General features: G+C 45.2%; 1 protein-coding gene across 7 annotated transcripts in view; it reads right to left on the reverse strand.

Moving 5' to 3' along the window:
• Window positions 1-26,768, reverse strand: part of PRPF40A (pre-mRNA processing factor 40A) — a 57,642-nt gene that overhangs the window by 7,947 nt on the left and 22,927 nt on the right. For 3 of the 7 annotated variants that reach the window (XM_075933407.1, XM_075933410.1, XM_075933412.1), the window contains 14 exons: window positions 25,877-25,985; window positions 24,267-24,331; window positions 23,099-23,263; window positions 19,694-19,802; window positions 16,683-16,833; window positions 15,624-15,757; window positions 15,121-15,277; window positions 14,896-14,999; window positions 14,596-14,712; window positions 13,702-13,839; window positions 7,660-7,755; window positions 6,861-6,947; window positions 6,674-6,770; window positions 6,518-6,579 (listed from right to left, as the gene is read on the reverse strand). In XM_075933407.1, coding sequence (XP_075789522.1) covers window positions 6,518-6,579; window positions 6,674-6,770; window positions 6,861-6,947; window positions 7,660-7,755; window positions 13,702-13,839; window positions 14,596-14,712; window positions 14,896-14,999; window positions 15,121-15,277; window positions 15,624-15,757; window positions 16,683-16,833; window positions 19,694-19,802; window positions 23,099-23,263; window positions 24,267-24,331; window positions 25,877-25,985 — 1,591 coding nt within the window. The remainder of the gene's footprint in view (window positions 1-6,517; window positions 6,580-6,673; window positions 6,771-6,860; window positions 6,948-7,659; window positions 7,756-13,701; window positions 13,840-14,595; window positions 14,713-14,895; window positions 15,000-15,120; window positions 15,278-15,623; window positions 15,758-16,682; window positions 16,834-19,693; window positions 19,803-23,098; window positions 23,264-24,266; window positions 24,332-25,876; window positions 25,986-26,768) is intronic. The other 4 variants (XM_075933409.1, XM_075933413.1, XM_025185923.2 and 1 more) reach the window with 3 other exon arrangements.

Consider the following 26,768-nt stretch of genomic DNA (forward strand, 5'->3'; position numbering starts at 1 on the left):
ACCTCAGTTCCTTCTTGCCGGATATTCCGACGAAGGGGAGGTAGGGTGGGAGTCGAATGGACATGAGCAACACATCTCGAAGAACAACAGTTACAGGTAAGTAACCGTTCTTTTCTTCGAGTGGTTGCTCATGTCCATTCGAAGTAGGTGACTACCAAGCTAACCCCAAGGAGGAGGGGTCGGAACAGTCATAGCACCAGAGTCATAAAGGAAGGTGAATAACAGATTTATTTGAACCAATAAACAGTGACAAGTCACCAACCCAGAACAAAGACAACCAGATCTATATATTTACATCACAGATTTGAGGACTGCAGAGCCCATCCTTGCATCCTCCCTGGCCTGTTGAGGTAGCGCATAATGTGTTGCAAACGTGTGGAGGGAAGACCAGGTGGCTGCCCTGTAAATGTCTGTGATAGGTACTTGGTCACCAAAGGCTACTGAGGACACCTGTGCCCTGGTAGAGTGTGCCTTCACCCTGGGTGGGGTTTTACCAGTCAGTTGATAACACTCTGCTATACATTACACCACCCATCTGGATAACCTTTGCATAGAAATATTTCCCTTATCCCCAAATGCAACGAACAATTGTTGGGATTTACGGAAGGGCTTGGTTCGGTCAATATAAAAAGCCAGCGCTCGCTTGGCATCCAGGGAATGTAGAACACGCTCCTTAGGGGATGCGTGAGGTTTAGGGAAGAACACCAGTAAATAAATCTCCTGAGATAGGAGAAACCACTTTCGGGAGGAAGGTTGGATGAGGCCGTAGCCTTACGTTATGTGAAAAAACAAGGTAGGGCGGCTCTATAGTCAGCGCCCTTAACTCTGATACCCTTCTAACAGATGTAATGGCTACTATGAAAGGTGCTTCAATGAGCATGTAGCCAGAGGCTCGAAAGGAGGGGACATGAGCCTGTGAAGGACCAGGTTGAGGTTCCAGGCAGGGTATGGAGCCCTCACTGAGGGGTACAATTTCTCCAACCCAGTACGAAACCTTTTAACCACCTGGTTAGAAAAAAGAGAGGTTCCTGCCATACCAACATGGAAGGCGGAGAGAGATGCCACATGGACTTTAATAGAGGAAAAGGACAGGCCAGAAGAACGGAGTTGAAAGAGATAGTCGAGAATAGTTGGAATAGGGGCCGAGGACAGTTGTACTCCTCTCCAGGATGCCCAAGACGAGAAGCGCCACCACTTGGCAGCGTACTACTGTCTAGTAGAGGGCTTCCTGCTGCTAAGGAGCACCATCTGTACCTGTCGGGAATATTCCCTTTCTGGTTGGTTCAACCACGGATAAACCAGGCCGTTAGATGAAGACCGGAGATCCGGGTGAACCATTACCCCCGTCCTAAGGTTGGATTAGCAGATCCCGAACTGGAGGGAGTGCTATAGGGTCTTGGGTCAGCATGTCCACCAGGTTGGGATGGGGAACCAGAACTGCCTGGGCCACGAGGATGATCAAGGACCTGAAAGTTCTTGCTCTGGTCAAAACCCTGGAAACTAGTGGAAATGGGGGAAAAGCATAGAGAATGCCCTTTGGCCACACGGTCATCAGGGCACCCCCCAGGGAATATTCCCCCAGCCCCAGCAGGGAACAGTAGTTCCTGCACTTCGCATTGCGTGCCGAGGCAAACAGGTCTAGGTGGGGATAGCCCAACCTGCGGAAAACCTGGCTGAGGACAGAGTCCTTGAGCGACCACTCATGGGCTCCAAAGGATCTGCTCAGTGTGTCTGCAAGTAGGTTTTTGCACCCGGGGAGGTACTCCGCCTGAGGCGTGATATTGTGGGTGACACACAGATGCCATAGATGCAGGGCCTCCTTGCATAGGGGTGGCGAACGCGCCCCACCCTGCTTGTTGAGGTAGAAAACCGCTGCAGTGTTGTCCATACGTACCAGGATGGAGCGGTGGGAGAGCCTCGGCAGAAATGCTTCGCAGGCCCTCCTCACCGCCCACAGTTCCCGGATGTTGATGTGTAGAGACTGTTCGGAAGGGGACCAGAAGCCCTGAGTTCTGTGGCACCCGAGGTGTGCACCCCATCCCAGGTCGGACGCATCGGTGACTAGCGTCAGTGAGGGGGGAGGGACGTTGAAGGGAACCCCGCTGCGCACCACGGATTCCTGGGTTCACCAGAGTAGGGAGTCCACAATGTCCGGGGGCACTGTGACTATGGAGTCCCATAGACCCTTGGACTGGCAGAAGGCCTTCGCCAACCACGCCTGCAGAGGTCTCATCCTCATCCTGGCATGCCGCACCGTGTAAGTGCATGCCGCCATATGTCCCAGGGGCCTGGAGCAGACCCGAGGAGTCATGATGGGGAACCGGGTTAGTTCTGAAATCAGCTCCACTATGGAGAGGAACCTGCTGTGGGGCAGGAATGCTCTTGCCACCTTCGCATTGAGGAGGGCTCTCACAAACTCTTTGCTCTGGGAGGGGGTCAGGGATGACTTCTTGATATTTATCATGAGCCCTAACCTGAGGAAGAGAGCTCTTATGAGTGGTACGTGAGCTTCTACCTGCTCATACGAGCGACCTCGGATTAGCCAATCGTCGAGGTACGGGAACGCGTGTACCCCTCGATTGCGCAGAAAGGCGGCAACCACAGCCATACGTTTTGTGAATACCCTTTGTGCAGTACATAACCCAAGGGGAGTACCGTGAACTGAAAATGATAATGGCCCACCATAAACCGGAGGAACCTCCCGTGACCGGGCCTGATAGCCTCATGGAAGTAGGCGTCCTTTAGATCGAGAGTCGCGTACCAGTCGCCCATTTGTAGCACTGGGATGACCGAGGCTAAAGTCACCATTCTGAACTTGTGTTTTACCACCGCCTTGTTTAAGTATGGAAGGTCCAGGATAGGACAAACTCCCCCTTTTGGTTTTGGGACGACAAAATAACACGAGTAGAACCCCTTGCCCCGCAGATGCGAGGGAACCCTTTCTATTGCTCCTTTTTCGAGGAGTGCTCCCACTTCCTGAAATAGGATGTGTTCGTGAGGGGTGTCCCTTATTCAGGACAGGGTAGGGGGTTTTGAAGGTGGTGGGCCCAGGAACGGGATAGAACAGCCCGTATGTACAATGTTCAGGACCCAGGCATCTGATGTTATTCGGGCCCATGCCTGGGCAAAACGGGAAAGCCGGGCCCCAAACGGGGGGCCAGGGTGGCAGACTGGTATGGGACTCTCGACACCACGTCAAAATTGAGGCTTGCCCTGATTGGAAGGGCCGTGGGGACCTGCCCTCTGGGAATCTGACCTGGGGCGATGACGTCGACCCCTAGGCTCTTGAGGGTGCGCAGCCACCCCGGCACCTCCACCAGAGGCCCAGGAGCGGCGCCTCCAGAAATCCCCACGGGGGACCTAGGGCTGCGCTCTACCCTGCTGCCTATACGGCAGTTGTCGCTGCTGCGTGGCTGGCGTATGTATGCCTAAGGACTTCAAAGTTGACCTAGTGTCCTTTAGGGTATGGAGCCTGGAATCTGCGTGCTCCGAAAACAAGGCCTTCCCTTCAAAGGGCAAGTCCTGTATGGTATGCTGCACGTCCGAGGGAATCCCCAAGACGTGGAGCCACACTCCACGGCGCATAACAATACCCGGCGCCATAGTGCGGGCTGCCGAGTCCACGGTGTCCAAAGCCGCTTGGAGGGCAGTTCGAGTAATGACTTTACCCTCGGAAGCCATAGCTGCAAACTCCTGGCGGTCCTGTATCGGGAGTCGGTCTCTAAATTTTTCGACCACCTGCCAGGTGTTGAAAGAATACCTGCTCAACATTGCCTGTTGGTTAGCGATACGGAGCTGCAGAACACCCGTAGCGTAGACCTTGCGGCCCAACAGGTCCAGCTTCTTAGGCTCCCTTGCCTTCGGCGAAGGCCCAGGCTGGGGAAGCCTTTCTTTTTGGGCCGCGGCCTGTACGACCAATGATCCCGGGATGGGATCCAACTGCGTGACGAAATAACGCCTCTCTACCCCTTTTTGGGTAGGAGTCAGAGTTGCTGGCGTTTGCCACAGGGCATTAGTAATTTTTGACACAGTTTTATTGAGCGGTAGAGCAAAGCGCGCAGGGGTGTCCTCTGTGAGGATGTCTACCATTGGATCGGTATCCTCAATTATGGGCTCAACCGGGACAGCCAGGTTGGAAGCCATGCGCCGCAGGAGGTCCTGATGTGCTCTGGCATCCATTGATGGTAGCCCAGGCGCTGGGTCTGCCAGTGCCTCATCGGGGGAGGATGACGACGACAACTCTTGAATCAACAGGGGAGCGGTCGTGACCAACTGAGGAGCCGGTTGAACGGTCTGAGCTTCCGGAGAGCCTGTCTCCAGTAGCGGTGGCTGTGGTGCCACAGGATCCTGTTGCAGCACTCGAAGGGGGGAGGGGGGGCGCCCTAGACAGGGACGCAGAGGGGAGGGAACGGTGCCCCGAAGCCTCCCACCCCATAGATGGTGGTGGTTGTCCCTGCCACTGATGGTAGGCCAAGGGAGTCCAAAAGGGCCACTTCGGATGAGGGGGCCACATCTGCTGGTTGTGGCCCCTCCGGTGCCTGGATCTGGACCTGTGGGACGAGGAAGCTCCCGAAGACCCTGACCGCACCGACACCGCGTCCGAATCCGAGGAGTAATCTGACTCAGGCCGGGGGGGGCTGACGAGGAATACAGTGCAAACTTGGCCATTGACTCCAGCTTGCCCGCGTGGGCGCGGCGAGGACGTGCCGTCTGAGGTACCCGGGGACCCATGTCCGGTGCCGTAAGGGCCGCTGATAACTGCGGCACTGGGAGACCCAGACCCGGTGCGGCGAACTCCGCTGAAGCAGTCAACTGTGGTACCGGGGTGCCCAGGCCCGGTGCCGGCTGCCCCGTCAGAAACTGTGGCACCGGGGTTCCCAAGCCCAGTGCCATTTGCGATGTCATTTGTAGCACCGAGGTGCTCAGGCTCGGTGCCAGCTGCACCATTTGTGGCACCGGGGTGCCTAGGCCCGGTGCCGAGTGCGTCGCCAGTAACTGCGGCACCAAAGTGCTCAGGCTCCGTGTTGGTTGCGATGCCTGGAGTTGCGGCACCAGGGTGCCTAAGCCCGGTGCCGGGTGCGTCGCGTGCAGCTGCGGCACTGGGGTGTCCAGGTCCAGTGCTGGTTGCGCCGACTGAAGCTGCAACACCGGGGTGCTCAGGCCCGGTGCCAATTGTGTGGCCAGCAGGTACGGCACCGAGGTGCTCAGGCTCGATGCCGACTGAGTCATGCCCGACTGAAACGGTACCGGGGTAGACCACTGGGTCGATGCCAGTGCCGATGATGGCACGGAGACGGACGCCGACTCCGGGAGGCCACATGGCCACGGGGATATAGCCCCGGTACGGCCAAGTGGGGCTCTGGCAACTTGGAGAGCAACGACCTGCCATGGCTCGATGCTCCCTGAGAATGACGATTCGGCATCGTGAAGGGTACCATAGTAGAAGCGGGAGCCGACCCCACCGGGGTTGGTCCCGACACATAAGCCACTGTAGCATGCCAACCCTGGCCATTCATGGGCGACGGCGGTGCCCTCCGAGCTTGCACCGGGGGCGACCTCGACCCGTCTGAGTCAACCGACGACGGCGGGGAGGTTGTAAGACTTATTAGGTCCTGCGCCACTTCAAAGGTGTCCGGTGTAGACGGGTGATGAGAGGGCAGGCAACCAGTGCTCACTAGACCCCCTCGGTGCCAACGGTGCACCGGAGGGGAAACACGCACCGGTGAGCTGCCGGTGCGGTGTCCAGCCGACGTCAGCTTCTTAGACGGAGACCTGCCCTGGGACTTCTTCACCTTCTTAGATGGTGGAGAGTGAGACCGGTGCCGGGATCTTGACGTCGATGCCCGGTGCCGGTGTGTGGCCTCGCGCATAGAGGCCAGTGCGTTGTGCACCGCAGGCTGGTCCGGCGGTGCCGGTTGAAGCGCCATCTCCATGAGGAGAAGCTTTAAGCGGGAAACTTTCTTTCCTCGTACGAGGCTTGAAAGACTTGCAGATTTTGCAGGCAATGAGCCTCACCCAGACACTTAAGGCAGCTGTCATGTGGGTCACCCCTGGGCATAAACTTCCGGCAGTCAGAGCACGCCTTGAAGCCTTGCAGCCCTGGCATTCCTTACCCCCAAGGGTACCATTAACTATCTAAGCCTAACAGCTAGAGAGAGAGCGAGAGAGACGCTCCAACGACCGACAAGGCGATAAGAAGGAACTCAGGTGGGGCAGCGCCGGCAGGGGTACTTATGCCCTGCCATGGCGGCGCCACTCCAGGGGGCGCCCCGCCGGCGCTACGGGTACAGCTAGGGAAAACGCTCCGGAAGACGTGGTGCATGCGGCGCGCACACCTACTTCGAATGGACATGAGCAACCACTTGAAGAACAGTTATTAGTAAGCTACTACAATATCGTTCTATGAAACCAGAGAGAGGAGTAAGATACAGAGCTGATTACAAGTACCTTCAAAGATTCAGTGGAAAACATAATCATTTAGTATTCACTGGCTAGCACTAGAATAAAGCTTACTTACAGACTTGTGTCTCCTCTTTTTGTTTTTCTTCTTGTGTTTTTTTGACTTCTTGTAACTTCTCTCTACAATACATGGTAAAGTAAGTAAGTGCCAACAAAACATTAAGACACAACACTATCATGACAAAACTTGGTTTTACCAGAGGAAATACCTTACCAGATTCTGCACTGGAAGAACGATCAGAAACTGATCTAGATTCTGAGCGTTGCCTCTTCTTCTTTGAATGGCTATCATCATCATCAGATTCTGAGCCCTTTGAATAGAATAGTTTGAGTTCAATATTAGTCTTGCAAGACGCAGTGTTGCAAACATTTTTCATGTATTGTTCTAAGAAAGGTCTTACCGAACGGGAGCGAGACCGTTTTCTGTGATGCTTTTTAGACTTTTTAGAATGTTTCTTGTTCTTTGAATGATGATGTTGACACTCGTGCTACAGTATAAAATAATCCAAACAATAATTGTTGTAAAGGATGTAATGTAACATCTGTTTGCAACCTAATATACATTACATTAAAAAAAATTAAATATAAAGAACTGCCATTAGCACAACGTTAAAGTTGTAAATTCAAGTATTAAAAAAAAGTTGGAATCACTTAGCACTTTGAGGATGGGATGACCAAAAACAACTTAAGTTTTCCATTATGCATGTTTAGTCTTGCATTTTTTTTAAAAACATTACTAATTTTAATGCCTTTCTTCCAAATTTGGCCAAGCTCATAAAAACCTACTTTATGCCAAATTTGAAGTTTCAAAATTATTGTTTTTAAAATCTCAATCAAATTTTAATATAACAAGGTGCAGTTTACATTAAAAGCTACATTAGCCTGATTAGTCACCTGTAGCTCGGGCAGACATATTTGAAGGGGTTACCCACAAACTTCCTAAAAATATTCGTGTACGTACATACGCATGCACACTCTCAGTAAATTTTAGCCCAAAAGGTAATTTTTTCAGAATGTTGTGTATGAAGAGGGAGTTAAATGAAAACTGCTCAATCTCAAATAAACAATAAAACACATGCAAAGAGCTTAACCATAATACACTTCACTACTTTCAGACTCCGGCTTCACAAAATAAGATATCAGTACATTTTTTGAAAGCTTTTTTCTTACCAAAAATGCTACAAAAATTTTAAAAATTACCTCTAGCACATGTATGAAGTCTTTAAAGATTCTTTTTCTTTCAGATTCTAAAGTGATGTCTTCAAATGCTGGTTCCTTCACAAATCTATCTCTGATCTATACGAAAAGGAATAATTCAATGTAATATTACTACAAAAACTCACTCTAAGTTTAACAATTATGCAACACAAACATGAGTTCATAAATAGAAAAATATATTTTACTGCTACGGAGTGAGTTTACCCTTATGCTTCACTAAGTTCATGTATACAATGTGTTCCACACTTCCAAATGTCCAAAGATTAAGATTGTTACATTCAGATACCCAGGGCTCAACAAATCCACTCGCCTGCTCGCCCATGGCAAGTAGATTTTACCAGCTGGCGAGTGCAGGGGTGGTCTGGCCCGGTGGGCCGTTGTGACAGGCTGGCCAAAGCCCACACTACGGGTGGCGCGGCCCCATCCAATCCGCCGGCTGGTGGAGGAGCAGAGCACCGCCGGGAAGGGGGAAGTGTGGCGATTCTCAGCGCCGTGCTGCCTGTGTTCAGCTCCAGCGTGAGGAGGTGGGGTGTGAGCCAGAGGGCGGGATGCCGGCAGACGCCAGGATGCTGGCGTGACATGGTGTCCTGACAGCACAGCTGGCGACCGCCGGATTCAAAAAGGTTCCGGCAACCCCGCAAAGTGGAAGGCAGAATCCAGGTAGGGGAGGGGCAGAGGCTGTGCTGAAGGGCAGGGAAGGGGAAAAATATGGGGAAGGGGCTTGTGCTGAGGGTAGGGGAGGAAGTGAGGAGAAGAAGAAGAAGAAAAAGAAAGGGGAAGGCACTAAGGGACAGGGGTGCAGGAGAGACAAACGCCAGGAGGCCAGGTGCAGACAATGAGGAAAAGGGAAGGAGGGGAGGTGTCAGTGAGAGGGGGGGACAGGGTGATGCTGGGAGAATACAGGGTTAAGGGCATTGGAGGCTAAAGGGAGGAGGGGGAGGTGCTAGGAGAAGGCTTGAAAGAAGGGGTGAGCATGAGGAAGACGGGGATGGAGCAAGGCATGTGCGAGGCCACAGGGGTATGAGGGGAACGGGCAGAAGGTGGTGAGGGGGTGGGTATCAGGGAAAAACAGGGCGGCAGGGGCAGTGAGGGAAGGGGGAGGCACCAGGACAGTGCAGGTGCCAGGGGATTCTGGGGGTGAAGCAGAAGAGCAGAAACCTGCGGGGGGGGAGGGGAAGGACAGGGCAGGTGTGTAGAGGGAGACGTTAGGAGAAGGGATGAGGAGGGGTAGCTCATGATCAGAGTGGGGCTACTGGAGGAGTGGGCACAGGGGGGAGAGAAGGGAGGGTCTCAGGAAGGTTGAGGGCACTGAGAAGGGCAGAAGTCGGACAGCAGAGGAGAGTGAGGGGTTGGGGGGCAGCAGGCACCAGGGGAGCTGATGGAGAAAGTAGAGGAGACATGGCAGCAGAGGGAAAAGATAGAGGTTTATAAGATAAGTTATTCATAAATATCACCCAAATTATTAATGAATATTAGTAATTACTGTTCTTATTCTTATTAGGAATTTATGCCATTAAAAAAAACACGGGGGGGAGGGGGGCAACGGGTCCCTTTTGTGTCTGGTGAGGAGGGTTTTCCATAATTTGTCGAGCCCTGCAGATACCTACCTATGTTTCTTCTATAAGGTTTAGACCAGTGGTCACCAACCAGTAGATCAGGATCTACTGGTAAAGTCTGAAGCCTCTAACAGGTGATCCTGACTGGTTTAACAAGGAAGCTATCAAGTACTGGTACTTCAGTTGCCCCTCCACACATTGTCTGCCACTCCTGCCCTCTGCCTTAAGCTGCCCCCCGGGAGCTTCCTGTTTGCTGTGCAGGTGTGAGATAGAAAAGAGAGGGGTGCTGATGTCAGGGTGTCCCTTCCCCCCCCCCCACTTCTGTAGCCGATCTCCACGCAGAGATGGATATTGAAGGAACTTAGCAATGCAAATCTGTCACACACTGTGGCTGCGTCTAGACTGGCAAGTTTTTCCGCAAAAGCAGCTGCTTTTGCAGAAAAACTTGCCAGCTGTCTACACTGGCCGCTTGAATTTCCACAAGAACACTGATGATCTCATGTAAGATTGTCAGTGTTCTTGCGGAAATACTATGCTGCTCCCATTCAGGCAAAAGCCCTCTTGCGCAAGAGGGCCAGTGTAGACAACGCGGTATTGTTTTGCACAAAAAAGCCCCCATCGCAAAAATGGCAATCGGGGCTTTCTTGCGCAAAACCGCGTCTAGATTATCACAGACGCTTTTCCGCAAAAAGTGCCTTTGCGGAAAAGCGTCCGTGCCAATCTAGACGCTCTTTTCCGCAAATGCTTTTAACGGAAAAGTTTTCCGTTAAAAGCATTTGCGAAAAATCATGCCAGTCTAGACATAGCCATTGTGTGTGTGTGTGTGTGTCATTCTCAAACTGTCCTTCACTTTCATCTCCCAACCCAACACACATATGGGAGGTGGTTGTTACTTCTTTTACTACTTGCAAAGTGGGTTATTTTGGTGTTTGACTGGTCTGTGCATTTCATAATTTTCATTTCTCCTTCACGCTTAAATTTAATTCTTTGAATAGTGAGTTCTAAAATGTCTGACATGTTGTGGCTGGAGTAATTATTCCTATGGTAATTGGTGCTCCTGCTAAGAGGCTGGCATGTCCCTTCAGCCCGAGAGGGGCAGAGCAGGGGGTTTCCACATGCTGTCATGGCCTGCAGACATCACTCCTGCAGCTCCTATTGATCAACAATAGGGAACCGTGGCCAGTACAAGCTGTGGGCTCAGTGCCGGTAGATGAGGGGCAGCACATGGCACCATGGAGCCATTGCTGTACATGCCAGCTGCTTTCAGGAGTGGTGCAGGGCCAGCGCAGGAGTAAGCCTGCCTTAACCCCACTCCTCCATCACCCAGAAGCCATCTCAGTTAAACGGAGCTCAGCTAGAGTCTGCTTCCTGAACCTGACTCAGCCCTCAACCTCTTCCTATATCCAACCTCCTGCCCCAGATAAGAGTCCCCCTGCACCCAAACTCCTTCCCAGAGCTCAACCCCAATCCCCTTCCTCCCCCCCCGGCTAAGCTCCCAGAGCCCCTCCCACTCTCCAAACTCCTTGGCTCAAGACCAGAGTCTGCACCCCAATCCCCTACCCCAGCCGGGTGAAAGTGAGTGAGGGTGGGGGAGGAATGAGCAGGGTGAGCAGGAATGAGCAGGGTGAGGCCTCGGAGAAGGGGTGGAGCCTAAGAGAAGGGACAAGAAGGAAATGGGGCAAAGGTGTTTGAGTTTAAGGTAGATATATTGTACTTAAATTGAAAAAGTGAGCTTGTGGCTCAAAAGGTTGGAGACTACTGGTTTAGACTCATTCTTTGTAAATGGCTACCTGTCAGTGAATATCTTTAACAGTTCAATTCTGCTATGGTTAAAATAGTGCTCTGACTCCACTTAAAACTTAAGCACACACATACACATATGCACAAAGTCAGCTGAACACCTTAAAACAGTTAATACTGTTTTCCTACATTTTCTTTACAGACATTCCATGTGCGAAACAGCAGCTTTCTTCTTTTAGTCTTGCTATTATAGTCAACAATTTAACAAGTTATGATTTGTAACATCACTATTAACTTAAAACACTTATACAGCAGATTGTGATTTCACTGCATGAATCCAGATGTGAAGGACAAAGAAACTTTACCTAAAGTGACAAATATATTAATTATAGAAGAACAATGGACAGCAGAGGAAAAGCAATGATATTAAATGATGTTTTAAGGAAAATATTTTGAAGTTTTCCATATTCTTGCAATGTAGCCAAAATGTAGCTTTATGTAATCTCATGTGCCTCAGTGTATCCTGCCAGCCACCCTTTCTGAAAGCAGAAAGGAGCTTTACTTTACCATTGGTAAAGGTGCACCAGCCAGAATAGTGTCCTGAATCTGATTTCAAGGCAGGAATAAGTTTTAAAATTAGTACTGTGAAGTAAGTAAAACGCAATGATAGTTCTTCTTAAAATTGTAACTTGATGTCCCTGTTCAAATATACATATTGCTCCTGTGTAACAAAGAAATCGATCCTGTTTAGTGTGAATGAAGAATGTGTTACAAAATAAGAGGGAAGGCCCTCACTAGAGCACATGTTCTAGGGAGAAGCTGAGGACAGACATAAAAGCACATGGAGATTGCTGTACTCCCCTATCAAGATGGTGAATGGAGAGCAGATTGACAACTGTAAGAGATAAGGCAAGTACCTATCAATTGGGACAAGATAGCTATGGTATGAGAATAACTGAAGAAAACAAGCACTCATCAAACAGCAATTGATTACAACATAATGGCGTGAAACTTACTGTTCCAAGGAAGGAAAGCTGCTATAAAAAGGTACTCTTTGCCATAATTTTCAGGTTCATCCTCCCACTGGAGCCTGGTCCGGACCTACAGAACCTCCCCTTGTACTTCGCCTACTTGGCCACCAGACTAATATACGAGCAGCAGACTGATAACTATAACCTATACTGGCAGGACGTGTGTGTCTGTGTCTGTCTGTCTCAGCATTTGCTAGCTGTTCTTCTACTGTGTTGTTAGTAATGTGGCATATTGCCTTTTCCCCTATAAAGATCCCACATGCTGCTTATAAGTATAACAGCAATAGTGCTTCAAACTTAGCTAAACAATTGATGATGATTTCTTGTGATGCACCCAGATGTCACATCCATGTATGCACTAAAAAACAACTGTTACAAGTTGCCTACATAAAGTAACAATGCTAAATACAACTTGGAGTGAATTTTTACAACTAATTCTCAGTTAAAGATTATGCATTTTTGCTTATATGACATCTCAAGCAAGATTTCAAAAGGCAAGAGTGCAAAATTGTTGGGAATTTTTAGAGAATGTGTGTGTTCCTATCAACATATTAGGCTAAGTTATATAGTTACCATGTACGTGCAGTTCACACTGGTTTCAAAAGAGCTGTCCTTTTAGCCACACATCTAAGACCAATTACATTAGTATTCTGATCACACATGCTCTAAAACTGAAGAGCAATGAAACTTCAAATAATACATTGTGAGCCATAATAGAAGATTTATGTTGCTTAGGTCCTTAAATAAGTTTTGTTTTCCTTCATTTAAATCGTTGCACTGAGGTGGTGCGGAGTATTAGGGGGATCAGTATGCAGGCTGCTACAGGAAGAGAGGACTACCCCAGCCATCTCTCACTACTGCAGCAGCGAGGGGCCAGGTGAGAATCTCCTCCATGGCTGCTGCTGCAGGGGAGACAACTGGGGAGAGAAAATATATATACCATGGTGTCCAACCAGTTCTGAAACAGTAGCAAACTCAACCAGCCAAATACCCATGAGTGACTAGCATGTTGGATACAATGGATATAGTACAGAGCTGTCCCTTTCTCCACCTCTGCTCCCTGCTGGTTCTGGGTTTATAGCTGTCCCAGTCCTCATTTCTGACTCCTTCCTGCTCCCCTGCAGTAAAACTATAGTATAAATGCCAGACTACTTGCTTTCCATTTTATGAGAAAATCCAATTCCCGGTACATCCCAAACCCCTATTTTGCTTTAAGTTATGATGAGAGGAAACTGCAAATTTGGTGGTCCCAGCTCTAATCATTTAGGAGGATTTTTTGAACAAACGGATTCACAAACTGACAGGACAGACAGATGCATAGTTCTAAAATATATAGCGAAAATTACATTTACAGCCTACTTGTACTTATATATATTTAAGGAATTTTAATAACAATTTAATAATCAAATAAGTGTATATTAAAAGTATGAAATGTCTGCATTAAATGCGTATGTAATAGATTAAGATGTTGGAAGAAATAAAACAAGAGATTACCATTTGACCCAAAGTGTTTCACCCAACTGCATTCACATTTCTCCTAAATTTTAACTTCAAAACTTTGGGCACTGTATAAACCTCACGAATATTTTCATTACAATATTTACAAATTTCTTTAAAAGTATGAATGTTCACTATATAGCTACGGTTAAAATAGATGTTGGACTTTACCGGAAAGCAACCTAACTGACAATACATACCTCTTCCCAAACAGCATCCATTTCAATTGGGGGTGTAGCTTGTTTCAACATACTCTTGAATGCAGACTCTTTCCGCTTCATTTTGCGAGCCTCTTCTTTCTCCCGCTCACGTTCACGGGCCTCTGCCTTTTCCAGCAACTACACAAAGTCAGTCATTAAATCATTCAATTGACACAAGTAATGAAGAATGATAATTAGGTATCATGTAGTTTTTCCAAAAATTTTGCCTCAAGGTATTTCAACTTAGTTTTATATTTGTTCTTTTCTCAAAATCCTAAATAAAGTCCATGTCAGATCCAAAGTGATTGTTACAACCTGCCAATGTTGAATGTAAGTTCATTAGGAAGCAGCAGTTTACAAATGCAAAGACACTGCTGAATTCCTACTCTGTAGTTGGAATGCATTACTTAGATTTTGAACAATAACTCTGCCTCTACAATCTAAATTCTTGAAACTGGCAATTTGAAAATCATCATCTTAACAGTATATTTTACACACTAAATTTATCAACATACACCTAAACAGTTGCAGAGAAAAAAAAAAAGAGCATTTCAGTTTCTGAAGGCAAGCATACTTTACTGCAGTATATGGATGCAGCTGTGTTGCTGTAGCATGTATGGTGAAGATGCACTATACTGACAGTAGAGCATTCTTCCGTCACACAATTACTCCAGCTCCATAAGAAGCAGAAGCTATGTTAGCAGGAGAGCATCTCTTCCACCAACATAGCATGGTGTGGTTGCTGTAACTTACATCACTGAGGGGGTAGCTTTTTCAATACCCCTAGGTGAAATAAGTTACATCAATTTAATAGGTAGTGTAAACAAGCCCTGATTAAAAAAACTTGTTTTATCAAATTTTCTTAATACAACATAAGGGAAAGTTAAAACTTACACTATTGAAAGCCAGTTTGATATTTCCAGCATCTAAAGTGGTAGCTCTTTTAGTTGAACTGATGACCGTAACAAAGTCTTCAAAAGTAGTATTCACTTCAACCACAAATCCTTTATCCTGCAAGAGAGTTACCTTCTTGGCACCAGATGGGTCAGGAACTCTCACATTAGCGCTAATGAACAGTGCATTAGCACAACGTGTAATCCCATCTCCCAGAGAGTCAAAAAGTTACATGTTTAGTTTAATGAATATTATTGATACATTGGTCCCTGTGACTAGTGAAAGCACATATTTCCTCACCTTTAAGATGTCTTTTATTATCTTCTTTTCATCATGGTAACGTGCTTTCAAATCTTCAACATAAAACTTGAAAAGATCAAGTGCGGTTGATCCTAATGAAAAAACTAGAGAAGTCAAAAGCTAGCTCTAACCAAAGAGCTGCACTTTTTAAAAATAAAGTTAGAAAATAAACATCACACTTCTATTTTTCCCCATCACACTTCTATTTTTCTACAGTCTCTGTACCTGTATCACCTCGTACATTGTTGGAAGAGGAAGTAGTCTTACCAGGCTGACCAAGCATGTTAGTAAATCTGATGTCAGAACTTATGGTTGGATATAACTCCATCCAAGAGGACATTGAATGTAACTGCCCATGTTCATGTAATTCATCCAAAAATATCTGCAAAATAGGATGTAATAAAAAAGTCCATTTTCACATATTTGAAAAGGGACTTGACCTATTTTATGTTACAAAAATTAAAAGAAATATTAACTTGAAATTGAATGATTTGTTAAAACAAAATTAAAAACATAACATCTGTCCCTAAGGTACCTCATCCCCTCTTTTAACATTCCAATTACATTTTCTTACTTATTAAAATGTGTCCCTCCTTTCATTGCTATCTGGGAAAACTGACTTATTACACAGAGAAATATATCATTATCAGTATATTTTAGAAAGGCCAAGAAAGTGTCTGGAATATTTCAAAGCTGTTAGATTTTAAAATTTAAGATGTTTCACCAACCTGAAAAGATTCTCTATTCTTACGTTGTCGCCGCCTTTCCCTAAGCAAACTCTTCTGTTTTTCTTCTTCCTCTTCTTTTTCCAAAGCCCTGATGTGTTCTTCAAAACAAATCAGTGCATCTTCTTTATCCATGTCTACAAAGGAGAAAAGGTTTCTGACTGACAATTTCTTACCTGACAATTGTTAGCAGCTTCTCTCTTCATTCATCCAATTATCCATGAGTGATGAATGATAGAAGCTTCACAGAAGAATTGGTAGAATATTGAAGGATTCTAGTCATTAATAAAAACAATATTCCTATAAAGAGCACTGGGATAAAGGAAAAAGCACTTGTGCCATCTCCAACAAGGAAGACTGCATAAGGTATATTTGTCAAATACTTGAATAAATTTGCAGAACCATGGATTTGCAGACAATATGGGACCAACTATATTGTAACCATGTTGGTCGTAGGATAGGGGAGAGAAGGAAGGTGGGTGAGATAATATCTTTTATTGAACCAAATTCTGTTTGAGAGAGACACACTAGCTTCTGAGCCACAGAAAAAATCTGAAGAGCTCTGACTCAAAAGCATGTCTCTCTCACCAACTTGTCTCTCTAATATGGGACCAACACAGTCTTTACAGACAATAAATAACCTTTTTACACTTTCTAGTGTAAACACACTGAGTTGGAGACTGAGACATTGACCACACTACCTAGTTTCTTGTATCACTTTCTATCTCACTTTGGTCTAATTGAGGGCCACGTATAGGAAGTGGCTGCTGTATTTGATATTACAGCTCCAAATCCCAGAGTGGAGAACAACCTAGCAAGGGACGGTGATTTGGTCTTCATTGCCTTTCAACTGAGATTACCAAAATATATTACTCATATTGTGGGGCCAATTCCCAAAAAGCTATCTGAATTGAACAGAGCAGACTCATTTCACATAACTAACTAATGATAGCTGTCTTGTAACTTGTTACTGATTAGACAAAAATTATTCAACTTCTTATCACTAAACCAGTCCCATGCATCTTCGACTTAGAGAGATTCCTACTTTTTATCCCTCCTTACTCTGAAGTTCTTCATCCTCTGCAAATGTTGGATTATCCATCAGATACTGTTGGGCTTCCGACCAAGTAGTAGAGTATGTTACATTAGCCATGTTGTCTAATATGTTTTTCAAAGCCTCCCAATTCCTTTTTCGTAACTGCTTGGCTTGTTCCTAAAAAGTGTAGTCAGGGCAAAAGAAGTCAGCCAACAATGCATTAATTTTCCTGAACTACCACATCAGATAAGATCAAGTATCACTCCCTGATTATATACAAAATGTGACAAATTTTGGACACATATATAGTAAATGATTCATGTCGATGTTAAGATCGCTTGAATCCATGGCCATACCACCTTGTACATACTCATGTCACGTTTAAAGGTGGCCAAAACACTCAATTTTCAGTATTTCAAAATGTGCCTTTTTTCTGATTCAACAACTAACAGCCCAGAAACTGACAAGAATCATATGAACTTCAGTTAGCAGCTGCCAGGGTTTCCAGGGTCCATACCAGCTCCCACACGCAGTCTGCCTCCAGCTAGAGACCCCAGACCTGCTAAATTCCCGATGATACAATTGTGGCCCTCTTTCTAAAGAAGGATGGAGACTAACACACAAAACATTCTAATCTCAGGTTAGCTAACCTGCAGCAGCTAAATCAGGTTAAAATAGCAGAGAAAATATAGCAATGCTGCTGTTAAAGTCAGATTAGCAGCTCAAATTAAAGCCTGTAAAGCAGAGTTACGCAAAATATGGCCCATAAGCTGGGACTGGCAGAAACCTCCCTGACTGCTGCACCACATGCCACTCAAAGTGGCCAGCTGCATCTCTGCATGCTTCACACTGCTCCCACACCCAGCACAATCTTACAGCCCCCATTGGCCGAAAACTGGCCAATGGGAGCTGCTTGGGTCATGCTTGCAGTGCATGCAACCCTTGATGCCTGCCCTCCCAAAAGGGATGTGCAAAGGTGGATAAGGGCCTCCCACCTAGTTGCTTTGAGTGGCGTGGGGGAACGTGGCAGGCAGGGAGCCTGCCTGAGAGTCCCACTGAGCTGTTGGCCAGGAGCCACTGAATATAAGTACTACCTTGCACCTCAACTCCCTGCCTCAGGTCACAAACCAAACACTCTGTCCCCCCTGGACCTCAATCCCTTGCCCCCCATCGCTACCCCAGGACACAACCCTCTCCCAGATCCTGCATTCACCCATCCTACACACATGCTCCAAGTAAAAATCCTCTTCTATATCCATACCTCTTCCCACCACCGGTCCTCCACCCCCCCACCCCAGGTCACAATCCCCTCTCAGACCTACACCTCCTCCTATACCCCTCCCTCAAGGTCAGAATCCTATCCTGCACCCATACTTTTCATATACCTCCTCTCAAACCCAGCATCCCTATCCCTTTGCTTCAGGTCACTGCCCCCTCCTTCACCCAATCTTCCTCCAAGACCTCCACCTCTTCCTGCCCTTGACCAATTACCAAATTCTTGGAGTAACCCCCTATCAAAAATTATTGCCCTACCCTACTATCGGCAACCTGAGATTTAACTTAATGAGTCAAAAGCCAAGTTTCTGTGTTTTCACTGTTATTTTAGCTTCCAAGTTAGCTCAAGTTAACCAACCTACTCGAGCTGTGTAGATCAGGGGCTGGAGTAGAGGCTGACTCTGGCTGAGAGGCACTTATCTAGGCAGCTCCCAGCCAGCAGGTCCCTCAGGCAGGCTCCCTCCCTGCCTACACACTGAAAGCAGATGGCTGCAGGGGCCATGTGATTCTCGAGTGCCATGAGCTGAGGAAGGTGGATAGGGGAGGGGGAGGGGGGAGAGAGAGAGAGAGAGAGAGGACTCTGCATACTATCTGCCCTGCAAACACAGCCCAGTCAGCTTCCACTGGACAAGTTTCCAGCCAAAGGGAGCCATGAGATTGCACTCTGCCCCTCCCCTAGCACAAAGCCTCCCCCTCCACAGCTTGCAGCAGTGATCAGAGAAGAACATGGCCCCCACAGCCAGCTGCTCCGAGCAACGTGTGGGGCGGTGAAGGCAGGAATCCTGCCTGAGGTTTCCACTAAGCCACCGACTAGATCCAATGGCTTGGCAGGTTGGATAGGACAGGCCGTATTTTGTCTGCCCTGGTGTAGGCAGACTTTAAGGGATAGGTCCCCAAACTGTGGGACACATCCCCTTAGGGGGCATAAATGAAGAAAAGTGAGAGGGAGCACCACCCAGATTTGCCTCAGCTCTGTCCCAGCCCTGCACCCAGCTGAAGTGTGTTTCCACAACTGGCTAGGGCCTTGCTGTCAGACCTCACCATGACCCAGCTGCAGCTCTATTCCTAGCCCTAGCCCCAGCCTCAGCCCTTCAATATATTTCTCTTCCCAGCCCAGTAGCAGAGTCACACCTGGCCTGGCTAACTGCACAGCCCAGTTGTAGCTCCACTATCTCATTTGTCCCCGTCTTAGCCCTTGGCTGCAATGCCGTCCGTAGCCCTGCTCCTGGCCCCAGACCCATAGCCCCAGGGCCGGCTTTAGGCCGATTCCCCTGAATCAGGCCCTGCGCCTAAGAGAGGGGCCCCGCTCCCGGGCACGTGGCGCATGCGCGGCTCACCCCCGCGAATCAGGCCCCGCACCTCCTAAAGCCGGCCCTGAATACCCTCCAGCCTTGGACCCCATATCCCTGTTCATCCACCTCCCCTTGTGGCTGCATCCCCAGCCCCAGCTTAGGGAGTGGAGTGTACACAAAAAGAAGTGGAGGGAAGCACAACCCTCTGAAGTTTTGGGACCACTATCCTAAGGATATATTTACACAGCAGCTGGGCAGTGAATTCCCAGCTCAGGCTGAAATACAAGTTAACTGTGATCAAACGAACATGCTAAAAACAGCACTGTGGACATAAAAGAACAAACAGCAAGCTCATGCTAGCTGCCTGAATACAAAGAGAAAAGTCAGATTCAAAACAATGTAGAAAAGGTTCAACGGGTTCAGATTAATGTGTCTTTTGTGAGATAAACCTTTGAAACTAAAATCATTACCTTTTCTTTTTTAGACAAAAAGAACAAGACATCTTCATAAATTTCAAGACGATCACGCTCGGATATTGCATTCCAGACCTCCATCTCACCAAACATTTGTTCAGCTTTTCTGTATATAAAAAAAAATTCACCAAAAGAGATATATACTCACTTATTGTCACACTGATTTCAATGTAGCAGTGTTGGTCTCTACAAAAAGCTTCAACTTGTTGGTAAACATAAGTCAAAGGCAAGACTTCAATAAAAAAATAAAGCCATCCAGTATGTACCTTTTGCCTAGCCTCACATATTGAAAGGATCCATGAAAACTAAACTAGAGAAACTGAGATGTAAGGGATAGCAAGAGAACTGTACAGGTGTTTGGGGGATGGTAGGGTGTTACTTGTAAAACGGTTTGGGACTAGTGGAAATAGCTTGGCCTGGAGGACTCTGTTTGGGCATTTAGGTGAGGTCCTTAACACCAATGGTACATCATCACTCGCCCTGGTTCTCAGTTGACTGCCAAAGTTGAACTGGTGCAAATTTGTGATTGACACTAGCATTGGTTTAGAGTGCTGCTTACAACAGATGAGCCATATTTAACATGACAGAAAAGAATATCCATACAAAAAAGTTTCACTGTTTAAACTTAACTGAAACACTGCACCTTTAGTTAAACCATTGCAATTTTATCTGTTCACCAAGCCTTCGTCTGAAGGACTACAGTGTGCTGTTGATGCTGAGTGAACTACAGCTTAAGCTGTGCCGCTGCCTCTGGCATCATGAGATCCCTCGGAGTCAGTCACTGCAGGAGTGGTCAGAACAGCTCTTAGAGAACCAGATGCAAGTGCGATGCCATGAGTCACACTAGCAGTGCCAGGACTCTGAGCAGTGCTGTAATGATCATGAGGGTGCCGGAGCAGAAGCAAGGGGATCCAATATGGCCAACTTTCCACATAAAAGTTGCCAGGATGTAGGAGGCTTGTCCAGAAAGGCCCTGAGCATCTCAAATGTGTTTTCTGTGGAGGACGGGCCCAAGGGCACTCCCTCTGCCCTGGGGGAATCCAGGACAATCATCCTTGCCACACGAATGGATCCCCACACCTCCTGCTGCGGGAATGAAGATCCTCAGTACCCACCAACACGGATGGTGTGCAGCCTGGAGATGCTGACAACATAGGTTTGACCGCTTTGAAAAACAGTGCCAGGGAGTAAGACTGGCACTGGATCAAGGTCTTCGGGGACAACTGGTGCCAAGAGTCCTTATTAGGTGCCTGTCTTGGGACCAAAGGTGGACTGTGGTGTGCTGTGGACTGAGGCGCTTGGTGCTGGGCCCTAGTGCTGCACCCTCAATGCAATAGGAGCTGCTTCAATCAGAGGTCCCACTGTTTCTGAGTACAAGATTTAAAAGCCTTGCAGATCTTGCACTTATCTGCTTGATGAACTTCCCCTAGACTTTGCCATGCTCTAGGTCTCTAGAGGGACACGGGCAAGATGAGCAAACTCCTTCAGCAGTTGGCACCTCCCTGTTGCTACAAAGCCAACTACTAATGATTAACTATTGCTAAACAAACTAACAAAGCTAGGTATGAATGGCACTTGCTATACAAGAGTGCCCAAGTTCCAATACGGGTCACTGACAGTAAGGAGGAACTGAGGTGTAGGTGGGTCAGCAGGGTCAAATATAGGGCATTGCACCAGCGCCACTGCACGGGGCTCCACAGATGACCTGACTAGTAGCAGATAGGGATAAACTTTCCAACAGCTGTGCACATGGCAGGTGTACACTTCAACTGGAACACATGTGAGCAAGCACTCAAAGATGAATGTTTGGAATTGAAGAAATTAAAAATGCCACAGGATTCAGCAATGCTTTTGCTTTACTCTGTAAAATGCTTTATAAAAACTGTGCTCCACACTGATCCTGGAGTCAACTGTTTCCTGTGAATACTAAACCAAGAGTCACACTCTCACACATCAATTCATAATATCAAATTGAAAAGAAATAATCAAAACACAGCTGAAGGGGAAAGAATAATTTTATGTTAATAACTTATCACAAAAACTACTGGACTAATTCATAGGCTACAGAAATAAGTTACCAGCAATTATTAGGATGTGGGGTCTATCAGGTAATCATGATTAGTTGCAAATGCCACAAAAAATACATGCAAAAGTTTACTAGGTAAGGCTACCCACTCAGAAGTGGTCAGTAGGAATAGTTTCCTGACCCTTCCCCACCAAGTTCTGTCTATTGTTTCCCACTTTTTTTTTGCCCTTTGCCAAAAGCAATATTAAATGAAAAAAACGTAAGCAAGCACTCTTACTGTTGCAAAAATCGTTAAACCCATACAACATATAAACTAATAGAGTTCAAACCGCAGCTATTAAAAAAGTCAATTAGATTAACAATATTAAGGGTGACAATGGATTTTGTGCTACGTTATGATTCTCCACCAATACAATTTTATATAGGAGCCAATTTCTTTTGGTATTTCTATAGGTAGTGGTGACAACTACAGTGCACCATATATGAAAGGGAACTTTATAAAACAAAGTTAATCTTAAAAACAAAATTAAAGCAATACTTTGGATTAGGCAAAAGGTTGGCTGAAAACAGAAAATAAAGCAAGACAAGTTGCGACACTGCAGTTATCCGTCAGGTGATATGAACAAGACACAAAAGGCATGTCTACACTAAAGCTTGCTGAGTGACAAAATGGGGTATAAATCTACAGTGCTAAAGCATACCGTGTTCAATGTATCCATGCCGATCCTGCTGCTGTGCACAAAAAGTTTCCTAGTGAGCACTGCCTATCAATGTGCACTAAGAAACTTTTAAGAGTACAAAAGCAGGATCCACACAGATAATTACTGCACAGCCTGCTAGAACTTTGCACATTTATACCCTCTTGCCTTGCAGTAATTGCTTGTGTAAACATGCACTAAAAATTCTATTTTCTTGAACAAAAGATGAAATTTAACACATCAGCACCATATAATACCATTAAAAATGTAATTTATAGGAAAACTGTGTTTATTTTTAAAAACAAATATGAAGTGTTTCTTAAATGTACTACCCCATCATGTTGCAGTCTAAGGCCTGGGCCTACAACAAATAATTAGATCAGTATAACTACACCACTCAGGGATGTGAAAAATGCACACTCCTGAAAAACACAATTAAACCAACCCAAACACCAGTGTAGACAGTGCTAGATCAATAGGAGAACCTCCCTTATGGGGAGGTGGATTACCTACTATGACAGGAGAAATGTAGGTAGTTTCTTGGTTGCAGGACTTGCTTATCTGCACTTAGACTAAACATTATACAAAGGTTCATGTTTGCCAGAGACTAAGTCAAAGGAATTTAAGATTGAATCTTAAATGGTGATGGGTCTTTGTTCTACATTAAGCTGATCTTACTTGTATCTTGTTGTAGATGTCATCTTTTCATGGTTTTCAAGAAAACGTTGAAAGGATTCTTTAGCTTCTTTGTATTTTGATCTTGCTTCTTCTTTTTCCTCTTTTTCTGTTTGGACTTTATAAGCATTGAAGGCTTGCTTTTTTTCACTCAACTTTGCCAATGCACTGCACATCAAGAAAAGCAAGAATTTAAGTGCGCAAAATGCGAATTAGAAAATAAAACAATACAAACTTATTTACATACAGAATAAAATACAAACACAAATGTTAACAGGTGTGGTGAAAAAGTAACATCTATATTACAAAAATAATTTAATAGTCAGGCTAATTTACCTGTTTTCGTGTCTTTAAATAAAGTCTATTAAGCCAAAGTAACTTTATTTGTAACATGCTACCAGAAAGCCTCATAAGAGATCTCACTTTCAGGCTGTGTTTTGGACATTCAATGTAGACCCAAATTTTTAAGTCTCTTCAGCAATGACAGCAACGAGTTCTTTTGAAAATATGGCCCAAAAGGTTTGCAGCATCTCCAGAAACTCACTCCCTGTTTCAGGGACGATTTTTCAAAAGATAAAGACTATCTATTAGTTTAACTCTAGTTACTACTGCTAATACATCTTCATGATAAGATCATGTACCATTCCACTGTTCAGTAGTGAACACATTCTGCTCCCACGTTATTTTGCTACTTCAGTAAGAGGTCAGATCCACACACCCAAAAAAAACAAATACCAAAAAAAAAGCCACAATTAGCTTGGTGTAGGAATCATCCCTATTCACTCAAATCTATTAGGCTATGTCTATACAGCAATGTTATTTTGGAATAACTGATGTTATTCCAAAACAACAAAGTCCATGTCCACTCAGCAAGCAATTATTTCAACATAAGGTTGAGCTAGAGGACTTCTTATTGAGACTCCTGTAACCCTCATTGTACAAGGAGTAAGAGAAGTCAGAGGAAGAGTGCTCTCTCTCAGACTTCCTACTATGTACAGTGCCAAAAGAAGCTGTTTCAACTTAAGTTGCATAGCTTATTTCGGCTTTAGACCTGCTGTGTAGACACACCCTTTCATTGTTCAATATAACACTGATGAGGGCAAAGAACGAGAACACACACACATACACACACACACACTCTCACTCCACAAGAGAAGAGATGAAGCAGTACCTGTATCTAGGATCATTAATGATCATTTTCATAGCTTGCTCCCATGAGGCATTGGATGGTACACGCTGTGGAGACATTAAATCAAATAACGTAACCACTAGATTTGGTATCAACATAGTAGTGCAATGCAGTTTTCTTGGAAATAGTAATTAAGAATAACAGACTAGCTTGAAGTATTTAATTCATGTGGTGAGGCATGGCAGACTTCTCATCAATGTTAACAAGAGATCTGTAGAAAGACTATTCTCCAACATAATTATGTATGTTAATAAAAAAAGGTGATGTTTTCATAAGTCAAGAGAGATACAGGGCACTTTTAGGATAATCGCTATTTCTACAGTTTGATTCTCTTTCAGGAACTCTTCTACTTCATTTGGACACTATAGTGTTGGGCACACTATAGAAAGCATACCTCATACTCTAAAGGGCTCTATATTTTTTACCTTACAGTGAAGTAATAATGCATTTATAACATTCACTGAAATTTCACTAATAATGTGGAATGTAATAATGGAATTATGACTTCACAAAGGATGGACTGTATTGCCTAAACACATACAGCTTTTGTAATTGTAATAAGTAGGGTTGCCAGATGGTTTAACCAAAAATACCGAATACCTCGACCTCCAAAAAAACACTGGGGAAAAAATTCTGTTGAGGGGGAGACCAAACTTTGGGGGGGGAGGGGAGAGGAAGGACTCCAAGAGTTATTAAGCATCCAAAAAATTTAAAAAAAAAATAAGGTCAGCATTAAAACAGAATGGCCCTTTCAGTGCGTGCAGAGTCAGAATAGGGATAGGAACAGGGGAGCGGTTAAGCACTAAGACCCAGGTAAAGCATTGCTTCCCCTTGGTCTTTAGGCTTTTTGCCAGGGGCCATTTTTTTTTCTTGATCAAGCCAAAATGCAGCTTCCATGCGGAACCAAGTAAGCGGGGGGGGGGGAGGGGGGGAGGAGAGAGAAATCGGGGGGCTGGGCCCAGTTGCCGAGTGTGTCGTAGGGTTGCCAGGTGTCTGGTATTTTTGCTTCCTGGTGGGGGGGGGGGGGGGGGGGGGTGTCAGAAAATACCGGACATTTTAGGTGTCCAATATTTTCCAAATGTTTTTACACTGGATAGGAGGCAAAAATACCAGACTGTTGAGGTAAATACCGGACACCTGGCAACTCCAGTAGTAAGGTAAAGGAAATGGATTTTTGTTGACTACAAATGTATTTTAATGCAAAAGTCACTCTTAATTTGCACTTAAACATAGTGACAGCTTTTGCCTTTGTCAGTCAGCAAGCATCCTTATAACTTTCTACCATATCTTCATATGGCAGATCGAAGTAATAAATTCCTAGATTTTGGACAAAATGTTTAAAATTGCATTACACTGGGTAAAAAACAGAAGAAGAGCTGTGAGCCGCCTGATTAAAACACAAATATATTTTTTAAAAGCATAGGCAATATATAAAAATTGCCTAAACAAGTACACTTCCTACTGGAGTAACTAAGAAAAATGAATGTTGGAAGGTCAATCTTTTTAAAAAAAAAAAAAAAAAAAAATCCGTAATTTCTCCGGCAAATAATTCTGGAAAGTTTGAAGAGTAGTTAATTCAATTAAAAAAACACCTTTTCTTTCAACAGCTCTTTAAATGCTTGCTTTGCTTCTTCTTTAGTATTCCATGTATATGTTTTTTTAACTGGTTGAGTGTCCTCTTCCTCTTTTTTGGGAGTAACACTATAAGGATTAAAGACAAAATATGACATGCCTTAGGTAAATACACTCTTTTTCAGTTAAACCAAGAAGAGTTATCAAATTTAAGAGATGTCTAATTAACAAGCATCTCTTGAGAAATACCTTTCAAAAAATATAAATTAATAAGATAGAAATACTTAATATAAAAATTAAAATTTGCTAGTCTAAAATAAAATTACACACATTATGAGAAAAGCCCAGAAACTAAGACTATCTAAACAAGTCATTTTAAAAATACCTCCCTCTTTAGAATAGTAGTGCTTCTATTGCAATCTAACCCTAACCCTTGATTTAAGTTAGGGGTAGGGAAAGAAAACAGGGTATTAATTGTATTAATCTTGAGTTTGCAATTACTCCTTACAGTGTCTAAAGCAACTGATCTTGAAAGTACACTATAAAACTTGGCTGTTCTCACAGGCTTTGGTGATGGATGGAAGGCAGAGACTAGTTGCAGTCAATTGAGAAGGTGAGATACCAACTTTGTTGGGTTTACTTGATTTGGATTTTAAGCTGGGGACAACAGCCTTTTGGGAGGGGGCTATATTTTTGTTTTTAGTTTTGTATTTTTTAAAAAAAATGTAAATTCTAAATTATATACAAGCATCTCAGAAGTGAAGTTACCTGTGCACATTCTCAAATATTTAAAATGAGTCTAACTCACTTTTCACAATGACAGTCTGTATGATATGTTTTCATATTGTTTATCTAACATTTAATTTTTAAAATGTAGGAAAAGAAACAATCCCCAATTCAATCCCCAATGTG

This window comes from Pelodiscus sinensis, chromosome 7 (genome assembly GCF_049634645.1).
Source record: "Pelodiscus sinensis isolate JC-2024 chromosome 7, ASM4963464v1, whole genome shotgun sequence".
Lineage (NCBI taxonomy): Eukaryota > Metazoa > Chordata > Testudines > Trionychidae > Pelodiscus > Pelodiscus sinensis.